This window comes from Aulonocara sp. 'chitande type north' Nkhata Bay, linkage group LG20 (genome assembly GCF_057382095.1).
Source record: "Aulonocara sp. 'chitande type north' Nkhata Bay isolate Kocher_YH1m ecotype deep benthic linkage group LG20, A_spYH_male_GT1.1, whole genome shotgun sequence".
NCBI lineage: Eukaryota > Metazoa > Chordata > Actinopteri > Cichliformes > Cichlidae > Aulonocara > Aulonocara sp. 'chitande type north' Nkhata Bay.
The window spans coordinates 27,722,229-27,737,670 of NC_141363.1; the positions used below are offsets into that span (position 1 = coordinate 27,722,229).

The 15,442-nt window shown below is 46.3% G+C and overlaps 1 protein-coding gene across 1 annotated transcript; it reads right to left on the reverse strand.

Annotated features, from left to right (window-relative positions):
• Positions 1–638: 638 nt before the first annotated feature.
• Positions 639–15,218, reverse strand: LOC147305821 (atrial natriuretic peptide receptor 1). Its single transcript, XM_086278048.1, has 5 exons — positions 15,096–15,218; positions 4,620–4,794; positions 1,750–1,848; positions 1,444–1,535; positions 639–1,128 (listed from the first exon to the last, which is right to left on the reverse strand). Exons 1-5 carry the CDS (start codon positions 15,153–15,155, stop codon positions 979–981), a joined length of 576 nt encoding a protein of 191 aa, XP_086134174.1. The 5' UTR covers positions 15,156–15,218; the 3' UTR covers positions 639–978.
• Positions 15,219–15,442: the final 224 nt, after the last annotated feature.

Sequence of the window (15,442 nt, forward strand, 5' to 3'; positions counted from 1 at the left end):
ACGGCCAGGGTCTCTAAGGGAGCTCCTGCAGCTGGAGGTTGGGAGCCGTGCAATTTCAGCCCCGAAGAGGAGGTTCCGGAGCATGTCTCAAGCTTGGCTATAGTTACTGCAGCTGCTGAACCGGATCCGCATCCCCTTCTGTTTCCACCCCCTTCTTCTGCTGATGCGACTCTGATTTGATTTGATTCAATTCAGTTTTTTACTCAGAAATATTATAATTATGATTTTTTATGAGTACATATCCATATTTTTATATCTATGTATAAAAGCAAAGCTGACACTTGTGAAACTTCATCAGAGGTGGGTGTACCCCTCTTCTTGATCTATAATAGCTGGGATAGGCTCCAGCCTAACTGTGAACCTGAATTGGATAAGAAGAAGATGGATGGTTGGATGGATGGAGAACACTGACACACACTGGAAGATGTGTTGCATTGGAATAGGAAAGAGCTTAGAAAAAGTGCTTAAGCAAATGGGTGTGAATGGGTGAATGAGGCAAGTTGTGTAAAGCACGTTGAGTGCTCAGAGTAGAAAAGCACTGTATATTAATGGTATATTTAGCATAAGTCAATGAGAAAATAATGCTAACATCTGGAACGAGATTGTAACATGCTTTTGAGAACCAGTTTTCATTAGCTTGGTGGTTACACTGTGGGTTAATTGGTGTAATACCCACGTGACACAATTGCAGTAAAACATATACATACAGAACACAAACATAAAAATATCAAAACAAAATTGTAATACATTGATGAAAATGTAAATTTATAGACACCTACAGTTGGTCAGGGAAGATGTAATACAGAAATAATGGGGAAATATTAGTATGAACCTGTTTTTATACAACAAATGAATGACTACAGTGCTATTCACAGCAGAACAAACATTTAAGGCTCAGTGTTAAACTATGTAGGACAAAAGCTGGAGGACATGCACGGATGCTTCTCTAATGGAACATATTCAGAATATTAAAGCACTTTAACTCACATTGCTCACAGATACCTGGCTCCCTGCTAACATTTTCTTCTTTCTGGCCATGTTGGGATTCCAGTGGCAAACCAGACTGTCATTCTGCACGCTGTAGTTCTTGTGGCCAATCAGCCAGTATGTATACATTTTGCCCTTACCCTGGCAGGAGAAGACCACGCGTGAAAAAGGAGCAATGACAAGGTACTGTTCACCAAAAAAACCAAAATGAAAACTAAGCACTGCATATTGTTTGTGTATATGTGGAAATTTTAAGAAATCTCTTAAAGTAGACTTGTGTTGAACATGAAGTAAGAAAATGTTTTATAAAAACTTGGACTAAAGACTCTTTAACAAACATACAATTTCCACCAAATTTCACTTTTTTGTCTTTTAATTTAAATTTGGGAACGTTCTTAAAATAAATAAAATAATATTAATGATAACATATTATGGCATAGCTGGAAATTATTTTACCTTAATCTCAATCTCTCCACGAAGCTGCAGCTCATAAGCATTGTCTTTGATCAGAGCCAGGTATGCTTCTGAACTGATGTGGATTTTCTGAGCTGGCATAAAGAAAAATTAAAATCAACAGACATCATGTAAAGATTTAAGCTTTTCTAGATTTGTATTTGTATATTTGTGCAAGAAAGATCCAAGAAAGCTGTTTTTGGTACCAAATTCCAATACAACACATACAGTCTATTTAGTTTCATTTCATGTCCACTATATTGTGCTATATTGTGTGTGCTAGTGTATACTGGGACTAGCTGCACATACGCAGGCTGGTTGATTCCATTCTAGAGGCTGTGTTGACGGTATCTCCAAATAGACAGTATCTTGGCATCTTGTAGCCCACTATTCCTGCCACACATGGACCTGCATCGCAGGAGAAAAAGAAGCAACACTTTACAATCTTCTAAAAAAAAAACCTTTAGCACTAAACATTCAGAATATTCATCAATGGAAGAAGATTGGGGAAAAAAGCAACGACATATCAACTGTAATTTTTGTAAAATGTGTGGTGGTGGGGTGTGGTTTGTGGCTAAGCTGGGAGGGGTGGTGCCAGGGTGCCAGCCATCACCTAATTGTGCCTTTCCTATTTTACACAATAGGACACTGGGAGTGAGGGGCGTGTGGAGACAGGAGAAAAGCTGCAAGCAGCAGTCAGAGTGACATTAAAGTGGCTAAAAGAAAGCATGAGAGATATGCCTGAGCGACGGCGCACACTAACCAACCTATGGCTACGTGCATTGCCCAACTCACGGGAACTCATGCAAACGCCACGACACTTCTGCCGGGTGGATCTTCTAGGCGGATGGTGTGTGTTCTGTGGATGGGCTAAAATCTGAGAATTTACACTGGATGATAAAGTACTTGTATTACTCTCCTTATCCAAATGAAAGTTATTTGCCAAGTGGCAGGGACCTTTTGTGGTCATGCAGTGAGTGAGGGATGTTGACTATAAAGTGGTGCATTCGGACAGGGGTGGAGCAAAACACATATAGCACCCCCACCCCCTTAAAGCATGGAGAGAGACAGAAACTGTATCTCTGGGGAACCTGGTGAAAGACCGTTGTGATAACCATCTCACGCTGGTTCAGACAACAGCGTTTTCCAGATGCATTCTCTCACTTGCCCATTCACACCACACTCACCACTTTGAAACTCACCCAGGTATAACACTGTGTTCATGGTCCTACAGATTATCTGTACATAAAAGACAAGTAGTTCAGAAGGAACTGGCTGTAATGCTGGAGATGAGTGTAATAAGAGAGCTGCACAAAGACGGCTCTATATGCTCGTGCGCAGACTAAAACAAAGTGAATGAGGTGTCATTGCTTATCCCATGACGCAGGTTTTTATGTGTATATAGGCTAGGTGCATGTTAGGTTCATAGCTGCCAGCCATCACCTAATTGTGCCTTCCCTATTTTACACAGTAGGACGCTGGAACCAAGGGCCATGCACAAGAAGGGAGCTTCCGCTCCCTTAAGGCCAAAACAGAGAGAATGAGGAGGAGCTTCTTCCCCCAGGCTATTCGGGGCCTGAACCAGGTGTAGGACTGGACTCTCCCAAACACGTCACTATAAGACTGGACTCTCACACACGTCACCACACGCACCACCACACATTTCCTATAATCCTATAATTCCTATAATTTATAATCCTTATCTTTATAATCTCTTCTGCTATTTGCACACTCTTTACTGTAAATTCCTAAGTTAATTTGTAAATTTTTGTAGTAAACTGTAAATTGTAAATATTGTAAAACTTTTCTTCTGTCATTTAATGGTCGGGCATTGTACAGCTACAAGCATTTCACCCCCATGTCATACTGTGTATGGTTGTGTGTGTGTGACAAATAAAATTTGAATTTGAATTTGAAGAAGCGGTCAGAGCAACATTCAAGTGGCTGAAAGCAAGCACGAGAGCTGCGGCTCACACAGCTGTGTGTGTGCCAAGCAGTGAAGACTGTCTGAACTGCCATACTCCATGTTAGACTTGGTGTTTTGGGTTTGTCAGTAGCCTCTTGTGTTGCAAAGAAACTGAAATACAAATTCTAGTCAAAATCATCTGTTGCTTTATCCATGGAAGTTAAAAAAAAGTACCTTTTTCAAATTTTTACAATCTTCCCTTCATGGTTGTCTCTTTGTGCACACCTGGACTGCTCCCAGCACTCCATATAGGCTCCTTATAAGTCCTGTTCAAGAATGTATACATGAACAACAAACTTAAACAGAGCCCAAAGATCAGTTTCTGTGTCAAAACAGAACCAATAGCAAACTGTTTCTTCAACTGAAGAATTGAAACCCTGTTGGTTTACGCTGTGAGTGACTGCCTTGCAAAAATCTTGGCAGCACAGATGCAGCACACTCATCCATTGTCACAAGTTGCAAGAACATGAGAATCTGCTAACATGTCCAAAGGAGAACATGCAGCTGTGGTGCATAAGGAGAAAGTACTTTTGAGTAAGTACTGCACAAGGAGACAACCTTCAAGAGGAGATTTGGCAAATGTAAATCAGATGTTCCTCAGACTTTTATATACTCACATATGTGGAAAGTACAAGATTGAATTAATGCTGAATAATGCTTAAGGAGCTATAAAGACTGTGTAAATCCACAAACAATGTGGACAACTTGAAATTGTTTGAAGAGTAAGTGTATACTGTATGCAAACTAAAAAGCACTCAAACACCTGGATATAGGCTTTGCATCTAAGAGCTACTAAGTGTTATTGAGTTTACCTGATGTCTATCATCTCCAATAAATTTTGTGGCTTTGTTCTGATGGTACACAGTTAAAGCTCCGTGAGGATGCCAACATTTCTATGTTTAAGATTTTCAACAGAATCGTCCTCTGAGGATTGTGAATTGTTGAGGATTGTTGCTTTTTAATGCCATTTTTATATTGTTAAGCACTTTGTGCAGCATCGGCTGTTTGAAATGTGCTATATATATATAAACTTGACCTTGACCTTGAATATCCAGGAATCGTAATCTGATATGGTTCCTTTACTAGATGGTACTTACCACAAAGCACCTGACCAAGGTCACTGTAGTGATTTACATTTTTATCAATCCCCACGCAGATTCAAATTTTCTATAACACAGAAAACATCTGCTGTATCTTAATAAATTCCTCTGACCTGTGTGGATGCCAGCTCTGAGCTGAAGCCTCTCATTGGGCATGTGAGGAATGGAGACCTGTCTGACGGCTGCTACCAGATCCAGAGCCATCTTGGCAATTTCATCCACATGTCTGTCTCCGTTCCTTTCAGGTAGGCCGCTCACCACCATGTATGCATCTCCTATAGTCTCCACCTGGATTAACAGATTTTTAGAACTACATAAAATATACAACCTACTCATGTCTAGGAAAATGCCGGGATCGGTGTGGGATCGACTCGTCTGATTTATATATTTTGCAATACCATATTTTCCGCACTATAAGGCGCACTTAAAATCCTTTAATTTTCTCAAAAATCAACAATGCGCCTTATAATCCAGTGCGCCTTATGTATGAATTCTGGTTGTGCTTACTGACCTCGAACTGATTTTATGAGGTACACGGCGCTCAAAAATCTGGCAAAAATGTTTTAGTACGACTTTGGTAAGCTACGAAGCCGCACCGCTTGATGGATTGTCGCAGCATTACGGCTACCGTAGTCAGGAGCCTTGCAGAGTAATCTGGGTCCAAACTCTGCTTCAGGTCCCAAAGTCAAACAAACACTGCAGCATCACTGAGAGTTAAAAAAACTGTCTAAATTCTTTCATCTTTAACAAAATGATCAGCTATGCTGCTTTACCAGGTGTAACAATTAAGTTTAACATCCAGGCATCCATGAAAACAGAATTTATTATACTTAACAGAGTTAGCAGGAAGTTAGCTCGCTAGTTTCCACCTAAACATGATATACCATGTTCTGACTGAGAGATTTCTGAAAATTTCTGCTATCACTTAAATGAAGGACCCTCCAGCAGGAACAGAAGATGAAGAAGAAATGAAGACAGAAAACTACATAAATGAAGACAGAAAACTAAACAGCAGTGATGTTTGTAGGGTTAATGAAGTTGGGCTAGCTGGTATATAATGATATACACAGCTATGTTAGCATAGCATATACACAGTGAAGCTGGAGGATGAACGCTAACTTTTTTCCACTCGATAAAAGTTAACGTGAGGGTTCCCGATGGTTAGAGACAAATGCAATCGCATGGCAGGATGCTGTAAACGGACCAAACTTCAGTCAGGAGAACAACTGAGAAAATCCATCCACAATACGAGGTTAGTCATTAATATACTGCAACGACATTAGGAATCGATGGTATGGAAGTGGAGGAAGCAAGAAGAATGAGCTGAGTAAAGTTTGACTAATCTGACTGTTTTGTTTCGTTTAATGTGCCTTATAATCCGGTGGAGAGAGAGGTGGTCAGATTGTCCCAGGTGGGGTAGGGGTGTCGCTTTGCAGGTTTACTTGATGTTACTGTACACACGCTCCAGTATCCTGTGCCCCTGGTAGGACGCTTAACATGATGGTGGAATTTCGAGTTTACTGATTTCAAACATGGCTTATTAAAATCCCCAGCAACGATAGGGATGCCCTCAAGCTGGTCTCTCTGCTGTTTACTAATGATAAGTTTTAGGTGATCCCTTACCAGAGTCTTTGTTGCAGTCCTGGCGGTGAAACATCAGATATTTGTAGATGGAGCCAAGATTCAGTTATAATCAGTAGATAACACGCCCGGACAAAATGGTTGTAGTAAATCTTTGATTGTAGCTCTTCCATTTTGTTTGTGTGGGATCTGTCGTTAGTTAGGAAGATGAATGGAAGCAGGGGTTTGTGTTGCTGCTTTTGCAGTTGGACACGATAGCCAGCTCTGCATCCCAGCTTTTTATTCCTCTCCTGCCATCTCTTGCTGTTCCTGACAATAACCGATGGAGCTCCTGGTGGTCTTGCAATCCTGATGGATACTGTGGGTCCAATCCAAATAAAGTCTAGCTTCAGGCTGAGGTCAGTGTCTATCAGTTCCTGACTACTGAAAGTGATCAGTGCATTGCAGGAACTAGCAATGAAAAAGCATAAAAAACACAAAAAGAAAAGTGCTGCAGCACGCGTCCGTTTGCATTTCAATCTTTGAATTTAGCTTATTTGAAACTTTAGTAGGATATAAACAAGGTACCCTAAAGTCCAAGTTTGTGGTGAGAGTAGCCAACAGTGAAATACTGAAAATATTCTTTGAGACTAGCTTCACACTGGAGTACTGCATTCCAAGTGAAGTATCACAATGACAACTATGTGACAAAGTACCAACATCAGGTCAGAATCAAATCACTGAGCTATGACCCGTCCATATTTGCGAACTTAGCAGAGGAACTTTATAGCATTCTCCTGTTGTATGGCGACACTTTCACATCATCTGGTATGTAGCCAGTCTATGATAAGAGCAAGACAATAGCATTTAACGCAGATGAAGAACTGATTCTATGTGACAGTCTTGTAACTCTTGGAGAAAAAAAGTTTAAAAATGTCAGAAGTTTCATGTATCTTGGTGTAGTGCAGCTGCAGGGAAGGGGTACAGCAGAGGGTTCAGCAGCAGTTCTAGGTGCACAGCCACAGTGTGCCAGCCACTATTTTAACTCAGTAAAATGCTGAGACCGGTCATGTTCAGAGAGTAAGGACAGCAGCAGTGGAAGAACGCTGGAGGAAAAGCTGCAAGTGAAGCACACGTGTAAAACAGTAATTGTGAGAATAAACACGACCTGTTCAGTTGAAACAGAGTCTGAAGCTGGATGGTGGGTTTCCCATGACCGTGGTGTTACATTGGCACCCAACTGTGCCTATCACACAAGATGCAAGGGAGCCGGCCAACATGCACCAACAGCAAGAGACAGCACCACAGCAGTAACTGGAGACGCTGCAGGCCCAAGCCGAGCAGCACACACAGGTAATAGGAGAAATAAAATAAAAGTAAAGTTTATTTATTAAGCACTTTTCATAGACAGGCAGTCACAAAGCGCTGTACACAAAGGTTAAAATAAACAGAACGTTTGGTAACAAAATCAACAATACAGTCAATACAAAAGGTTGCATATAAATAAAAATGTAAAATTGAAAAAGGCGTTGATCAACAGAACTTCTGTTTAAACAAAAGTTTTAAACTGCTTTTTAAAGAATCCACAGAGTTAACCAAAAGTAGTTGTGGTGGTCGACTGTTCCACAGCCTTAGTGCCACAGACTGAAAGGCTGGAGGATTTGTGGCTCCGTACCTGTTAATCCTGTCTGTTCCTGCTGAAGGGTCCGAGGAACCTCTTCATTCATCTTCTGTTCCTGCTCGAGGGTCCGAGGACCCGCTCCAGCCATCTGTCTGGAGAGTCAGAGGAACCATTTCTGTTCCTGCTGAAAGTCCCGAGGGGTCGCTCCAGCCGTCTTCTGTTCCTGCTGGAGGGTCCGGGGGGTCGCTCCAGCCGTCTTCTGTTCCTGCTGGAGGGTCCAGGGGGTCGCTCCAGCCGTCTGTTCCTGCAGGGGGGTCCGAGGAACTGCTTCAGCCATCTGTCTTCGCTGGAGGGTCAGGGGAACCGCTTCAGCCATCTTCTGTTCCTGCTGGAGGGGCCGGGGGTTCGCTCAAGCCGTATTCTGTTCCTGCTGGACGGTCCGGGGGTTGCTCCAGCCCTCTTCTGTTCCTGCTGGGGAGTCCAAGGAACCGCTTCAGTCATCTGTCTTCACTGGAGGGTCAGAGGAACCGCTTCAGCCGTCTTCTGTTCCTGCTGAAGGTCCCGGGGGGTAGCTCCAGCCATCTTCTGTTTCTGCTGGGGGTTCTGGAGAACCGCGTCAGCCGTCTGTTCCTGCGGGGGGGTCCGAGGAACTGCTTCAGCTGTCTGTCTGTCTTCGCTGGAGGGTCAGATGAACCGCTTCAGCCGTCTTCTGTTCCTGCTGAGGTCCCAAGGGGTCACTTCAGCCGTTTCCTCATCCTGCTGGAGGGTCCGGGGGGTTCGCTCCAGCTGTCTTCTGTTCCTGCTGGAGGGGCTGGGGGGTAGCTCCAGCCGTCTGTTCCTGTGGAGGGGTCCAAGGAACTGCTTCAGCCATCTGTCTTCGCTGGAGGTTTAGAGGAACCGCTTCAGCCGTCTTCTGTTCCTGCTGAAGGTCCCGAGGGGTCGCTTCAGCCGTTTCCTCATCCTGCTGGAGGGTCCGGGAGGTTCGCTCCAGCCATCTTCTGATCCTGCTGGGGGTTCTGGAGAACCACGCCAGCCATCTGTTCCTGCAGGGGGGTCCGAAGAACTGCTTCAGCTGTCTGTCTTCGCTGGAGGGTCAGGGGAACCGCTTCAGCCATCTTCTGTTCCTGCTGGAGGGGCCGGGGGGTCGCTCCAGCCGTATTCTGTTCCTGCTAGAGGGTCCGAAGGGTCGCTCCAGCCCCCTTCTGTTCCTGCTGGGGAGTCCAAGGAACCGCTTCAGTCATCTGTCTGCACTGGAGGGTCAGAGGAACCGCTTCAGCTGTCTTCTGTTCCTGCTGAAGGTCCCGGGGGGTAGCTCCAGCCATCTTCTGTTTCTGCTGGGGGTTCTGGAGAACCGCGTCAGCCGTCTGTTCCTGCGGGGGGTCCGAGGAACTGCTTCAGCTGTCTGTCTGTCTTCGCTGGAGGGTCAGATGAACCGCTTCAGCCGTCTTCTGTTCCTGCTGAGGTCCCAAGGGGTCACTTCAGCCGTTTCCTCATCCTGCTGGAGGATCCGGGGGGTTCGCTCCAGCTGTCTTCTGTTCCTGCTGGAGGGGCTGGGGGGTCGCTCCAGCCGTCTGTTCCTGTGGAGGGGTCCGAGGAACTGCTTCAGCCATCTGTCTTCGCTGGAGGTTTAGAGGAACCGCTTCAGCCGTCTTCTGTTCCTGCTGAAGGTCCCGAGGGGTCGCTTCAGCCGTTTCCTCATCCTGCTGGAGGGTCCGGGAGGTTCGCTCCAGCCATCTTCTGATCCTGCTGGGGGTTCTGGAGAACCACGCCAGCCATCTGTTCCTGCAGGGGGGTCCGAAGAACTGCTTCAGCTGTCTGTCTTTGCTGGAGGGTCAGGGGAACCGCTTCAGCCATCTTCTGTTCCTGCTGGAGGGGCCGGGGGGTCGCTCCAGCCGTATTCTGTTCCTGCTAGAGGGTCCGAAGGGTCGCTCCAGCCCCCTTCTGTTCCTGCTGGGGAGTCCAAGGAACCGCTTCAGTCATCTGTCTGCACTGGAGGGTCAGAGGAACCGCTTCAGCCGTCTTCTGTTCCTGCTGAAGGTCCCGGGGGGTAGCTCCAGCCATCTTCTGTTTCTGCTGGGGGTTCTGGAGAACCGCGTCAGCCGTCTGTTCCTGCGGGGGGTCCGAGGAACTGCTTCAGCTGTCTGTCTGTCTTCGCTGGAGGGTCAGATGAACCGCTTCAGCCGTCTTCTGTTCCTGCTGAGGTCCCAAGGGGTCGCTTCAGCCGTTTCCTCATCCTGCTGGAGGGTCCGGGAGGTTCGCTCCAGCCGTCTTCTGATCCTGCTGGGGGTTCTGGAGAACCACGCCAGCCATCTGTTCCTGCAGGGGGGTCCGAAGAACTGCTTCAGCTGTCTGTCTTCGCTGGAGGGTCAGGGGAACTGCTTCAGCCATCTTCTGTTCCTGCTGGAGGGGCCGGGGGGTCGCTCCAGCCGTATTCTGTTCCTGCTGGATGGTCTGGGGGTTGCTCCAGCTGTCTTCTGTTCCTGCTGGAGGGTCCGAAGGGTCACTCCAGCCCCCTTCTGTTCCTGCTGGGGAGTCCAAGGAACCGCTTCAGTCATCTGTCTTCACTGGAGGGTCAGAGGAACCGCTTCAGCCGTCTTCTGTTCCTGCTGAAGGTCCCGGGGGGTAGCTCCAGCCATCTTCTGTTTCTGCTGGGGGTTCTGGAGAACCGCGTCAGCCGTCTGTTCCTGCGGGGGGGTCCGAGGAACTGCTTCAGCTGTCTGTCTGTCTTCGCTGGAGGGTCAGATGAACCGCTTCAGCCATCTTCTGTTCCTGCTGAGGTCCCAAGGGGGGTCACTCCATCCGTATTCTGTTCCTGCTGGAGGGTCCGGGGGGGTCACTCCAGCCGTCTTCTGTTCCTGCTGGAGGATCCAGGGGGGGTCGCTCCAGCCTTCTTCTGTTCCTGCTGGGGGGTCCGAGGAACCGCTCCAGCCATCTGTCTTTGCTGGAGGGTCAGAAGAACCGCTTCAGCCAGGTTCTGTTCCTGCTGAAGGTCCTGAGGGGTCGCTTCAGATGTTTTCTGTCTCTGCTGGAAGGTCCGAGGAGCCCATCCAGACACCATCAGCGCCACTAGATCCTCCACCGTTGCCTGCAGTTCCACCACCTGCAGTTTCCACACTGTCGCCTGCAGTTCCACCACCTGCAGTGCCACCAACTGCTCCATCACCTGCAGCTGCCACATCTGTGCCATCTCCGTCCTTCACGTCCTGCTCGACTTCGTTCAGCTCCTCACTGTCGCCAGCCACTTTCCAGACTGCTGGCCAGATATCTTCGCCGTCATGGTCGGCCTCCGGACTTGCTTCGTCTGTGCCGCCGCCATCCACGTGGTCAGCCTCCGGATTTTCTTCGCCTGCTGCCTTTTCCATGGCCGCCCGCCGGACCGGTTCAGTCACCTGTGCCGTTGCCACTCTCCTTGTGGTTGGGCCCTGAACTGTTTAGCAATGGACTGTTGTGCTGTTGCCTTCCAGGTTGGTCACCTGAACTCTATGTGAACGTGTCCATGAGCTCCAGCATTTTCTGTGGAATCTGTTTCCTGTTCCTGCTCATCATGTCCTGTGTTTCTCTGGTTATCATCTCATGTTTCTCTCCGCATGTTATAATTCAGGTTTGTTTACTGGGTTTCCCAGTTCAGAGTATTTCTTAGTTCTGTCCCTGCCACCCTTGCTTTTGTTTGTTTTCACCTATTGTAAATAAAGCTCACTAGCATCACTGCCTATGCCTGCATTCTGGGTCCTTCTCTCATAAACTCCACACATCTGCCGTAGCAGCCGTGACATGTTTTATTGTGAAGGTCTCACGTTTCCATGTTCAGTGTGTCTACCTGTGGCGTCATGTTAATTCGTGTCAGTTGTGTTCCCCGTGTGTTCTCACTACCGAGACATTATCCTTCTGTGTATTTATGTCAGCGTCTCCCTCAGTCCTGTATCGTGATCGCCCTCATACCTCACTGTGTGTTCTGTCTGCCAGCCTGTCAAAGAAGTACAGCCCACCCAGTCAACCATAAAATGGCTGATTCCACTTCAACCTACCTAGCACTTCTCATTCTGGAGGCTCCTGGGAGCATGAAATCAGGGCTGTCCTGACTGCAGCCCTGGGTTCGCAAGATGTCAGCAAAGAAGTGCGGACAACTCGCAAACCAAGGGCAGTTGCTGATGATTTGGCCAACCATTTGTTACCACAGGCAGTATATCGCTGCTTGGACTGCCAAGTACTATCAGACCACTTCTGGACATGGTTCCTGCACTACTACCTGCCCGCCATACTCTCTCTTAGTGGCAGTCAGATACAGCCCTGCTTCAACTGGGTAGTGTTTTGATAATCACTGATCCCAACTTCCCAGAGCTTCACATAGCCTGTAGGGAACATTGGCAAGGTGATCCCTGGCAGCCTTATTTGCACTGCAGAGGTTAAAGTGATGGACCATACCTATGGATGACCTGTGAGGTAACCTCATTCGGCTGACTGCTGTTCCGAATGAAGATTTATACAATGGATTTAGTACTGCAAACTTGCTGGAGCAAGTCTGGGGGTGGCTGTTCTGAAGATGTCATTTACCAGCCTGTCCACAAGGGGCAGCTATGTACTGTACAGTGAGGCAAAAAAGTATTTAGTCAGCCACCGATTGTGCAAGTTCCCCCACTTAAAATGATGACAGAGGTCAGTAATTTGCACCAGAGGTACACTTCAACTGTGAGAGACAGAATGTGAAAAAAAAATCCATGAATTCACATGGTAGGATTTGTAAAGAATTTATTCGTAAATCAGGGTGGAAAATAAGTATTTGGTCACCTCAAACAAGGAAAATCTCTGGCTCTCACAGACCTGTAACGTCTTCTGTAAGAAGCTTTTCTGTCCCCCACTCGTTACCTGTATGAATGGCACCTGTTTGAACTCATCATCTGTATAAAAGACACCTGTCCACAGCCTCAAACAGTCAGACTCCAAACTCCGCCATGGCCAAGACCAAAGAGCTTTCGAAGGACACCAGGAAAAGTATTGTAGACCTACACCAGACTGGGAAGAGTGAATCTACAATAGGCAAGCAGCTTGGTGTGAAAAAATCAAATGTGGGAGCAATCATCAGAAAATGGAAGACATACAAGACCACTGATAATCTCCCTCGATCTGGGGCTCCACGCAAGATCTCATCCCGTGGGGTCAAAATGATCATGAGAACGGTGAGCAAAGATCCCAGAACCACACGGGGGGACCTGGTGAATGACCTGCAGAGAGCTGGGACCAAAGTAACAAAGGTCACCATCAGTAACACACTACAACGGCAGGGAATCAAATCCCGCAGTGCCAGACGTGTTCCGCTGCTGAAGCCAGTGCATGTCCAGGCCTGTCTGAAGTTTGCCAGAGAGCACATGGATGATACAGCAGAGGATTGGGAGAATGTCATGTGGTCAGATGAAACCAAAGTAGAACTTTTTGGTATAAACTCAACTCGTCGTGTTTGGAGGAAGAAGAATACTGAGTTGCATCCCAAGAACACCATACCTACTGTGAAGCATGGGGGTGGAAACATCATGCTATGGGGCTGTTTTTCTGCCAAGGGGACAGGACGACTGATCCGTGTTAAGGACAGAATGAATGGGGCCATGTATCGTGAGATTTTGAGCCAAAACCTCCTTCCATCAGTGAGAACTTTGAAGATGGAACGAGGCTGGGTCTTCCAACATGACAATGATCCAAAACACACCGCCCGGGCAACAAAGGAGTGGCTCCGTAAGAAGCATTTGAAAGTCCTGGAGTGGCCTAGCCAGTCTCCAGACCTCAACCCCATAGAAAATCTGTGGCGGGAGTTGAAAGTCCGTGTTGCTCGGCGACAGCCCCAAAACATCACTGCTCTTGAGAAGATCTGCATGGAGGAATGGGCCAAAATACCAGCTACTGTGTGTGCCAACCTGGTAAAGACCTATAGTAAACGTTTGACCTCTGTTATTGCCAACAAAGGTTATGTTACAAAGTATTGAGTTGTATTTTTGTTATTGACCAAATACTTATTTTCCACCCTGATTTACGAATAAATTCTTTACAAATCCTACCATGTGAATTCATGGATTTTTTTTTCACATTCTGTCTCTCACAGTTGAAGTGTACCTCTGGTGCAAATTACTGACCTCTGTCATCATTTTAGGTGGGGGAACTTGCACAATCGTTGGCTGACTAAATACTTTTTTGCCCCACTGTATTTAGTGCAGATGGATCAGTGACAACCGGTTCAGCCATGCAGTCTCTTGGTTGGCTTCATCAGATCCACAGTTGATTGCTGTTTGTGTTCCTGTGTGTGCATCCAGAGAAATGTAAATTGTAACTTTGCAACTGTTCAGTAAGGCGTGCAGGCTGTGAACAACTTTTCAGTTTCTGATAAACTTTAATGTGCCTTATATTATTGTGTGTATGCATGTGAACCACATCTCTGTGCTGCCTTAAGAAGCAGTAAACCCATCAACTGTGTCATGATTCTTTGTCTGCATTGAGCCTGGGGGAAACATAGGGAGTGCATTCGAACCGATGTGATTATCACCAAGTGTAGCTGGCATGGTAGTTTAGAGCCTTCACCACAATAGCAACACAGCATAATGAACAGGATCCATACTGTCTTAATATCATTCTTTGCAGCAGAGACTTCAGGCTTCAATGATGGCTGCAGATAGAGAACCAGGGAAACTCAGCTGCAGCTTTTCAGACTGATTAGTAGTCTGAGGAGCAGCCCAGAACCCTGCTCTGTCTCTTCTGCAAGTACTGCAAAGGTTCTGTTGAGGTTTCCTTGTGTGTAACGGCACACACAAAATACCTAAATCAGGGAGGACTAGAATGTATGCTAGGGCAGCGGTCCCCAACCCCCGGGCCTTGGACCGGTACCGGTCCGTAAGTCGTTTGGTACCGGCCGCGAGAGTTGAGGCTCAGGTGTGAAATGTATGGTTTTCAGGGTTTTTATCGGTTTTCAGCGTTATTTTGTTATCGTTTTTATCGTTAACTTGGTTTTCCTGGGTCTTTTCAAGTGTGTTATGAATAAATCTTCTTTTTTTCGGTACCGGTACTAGTTTTATTTTGTTGTATTCATCCGCGACACCTTAAAGGCCGGTCCATGAAAATATTGTCGGGCATAAACCGGTCCATGGCACAAAAAAGGTATGCTAGGGTGTTACTGATTGACAGTGCATATTGTTACTGAAATCTGTTTAAGCCTGAGCTACAACCAAAATTAGGCTTTACAGAGGTATACTGAAAGGCTACAACTACTAACTAGCAGATTCAATACATCTGCATAAGTGCAGACACCCCAGATTTCAACAATGTATAACCTTAAAGCCCAGAGACATGCCCACAGAACAAGTAACTAAATAAAGAATTATTTCAATTGAAGTCAAAAAAGTGATGAAAGTGGAAGTAAAACTTGGGTTACCTTGTAGACATCATAGGAGTCAATGCGCGTATCAAAACACATGTAGAGGTTGTTGAGCATCTTCACTACTTGCAATGGAGTACAGGACGCAGATATAGAGGTGAAGCCCACAATGTCTGAGAAAAAAATGGTCACCTGGAACCAAAGGTAGAAAAGTAGTTCCATTACTATATAGAATTACTGTTTGTAGTGGAAATATAATAGAAAACATCTAAAAGAGAAATAAAATCTTCAGACGGAGAAAACGAAGTTGAACTTGTACCAGAATTATGGGAAGATAAAACTACAGAGAAAAAAAGGAACATCTTGTGATCCAGAGCGTATGGCGTTATGTGTCAGACATGGTG

Excerpts from the sequence above, each read along its gene's own strand:
- LOC147305821 (XM_086278048.1), bottom strand. The coding sequence starts at position 15,155 with ATGCTCAACAACCTCTACATGTGTTTTGATACGCGCATTGACTCCTAT. Across the intron at positions 4,795-15,095 it reads ACTCCTATGATGTCTACAAG|GTGGAGACTATAGGAGATGC; the intron begins GTAACCCAAGTT and ends CTGTTAATCCAG. Across the intron at positions 1,536-1,749 it reads AATGGAATCAACCAGCCTGC|CTCAGAAAATCCACATCAGT; the intron begins GTATGTGCAGCT and ends TCTTTATGCCAG.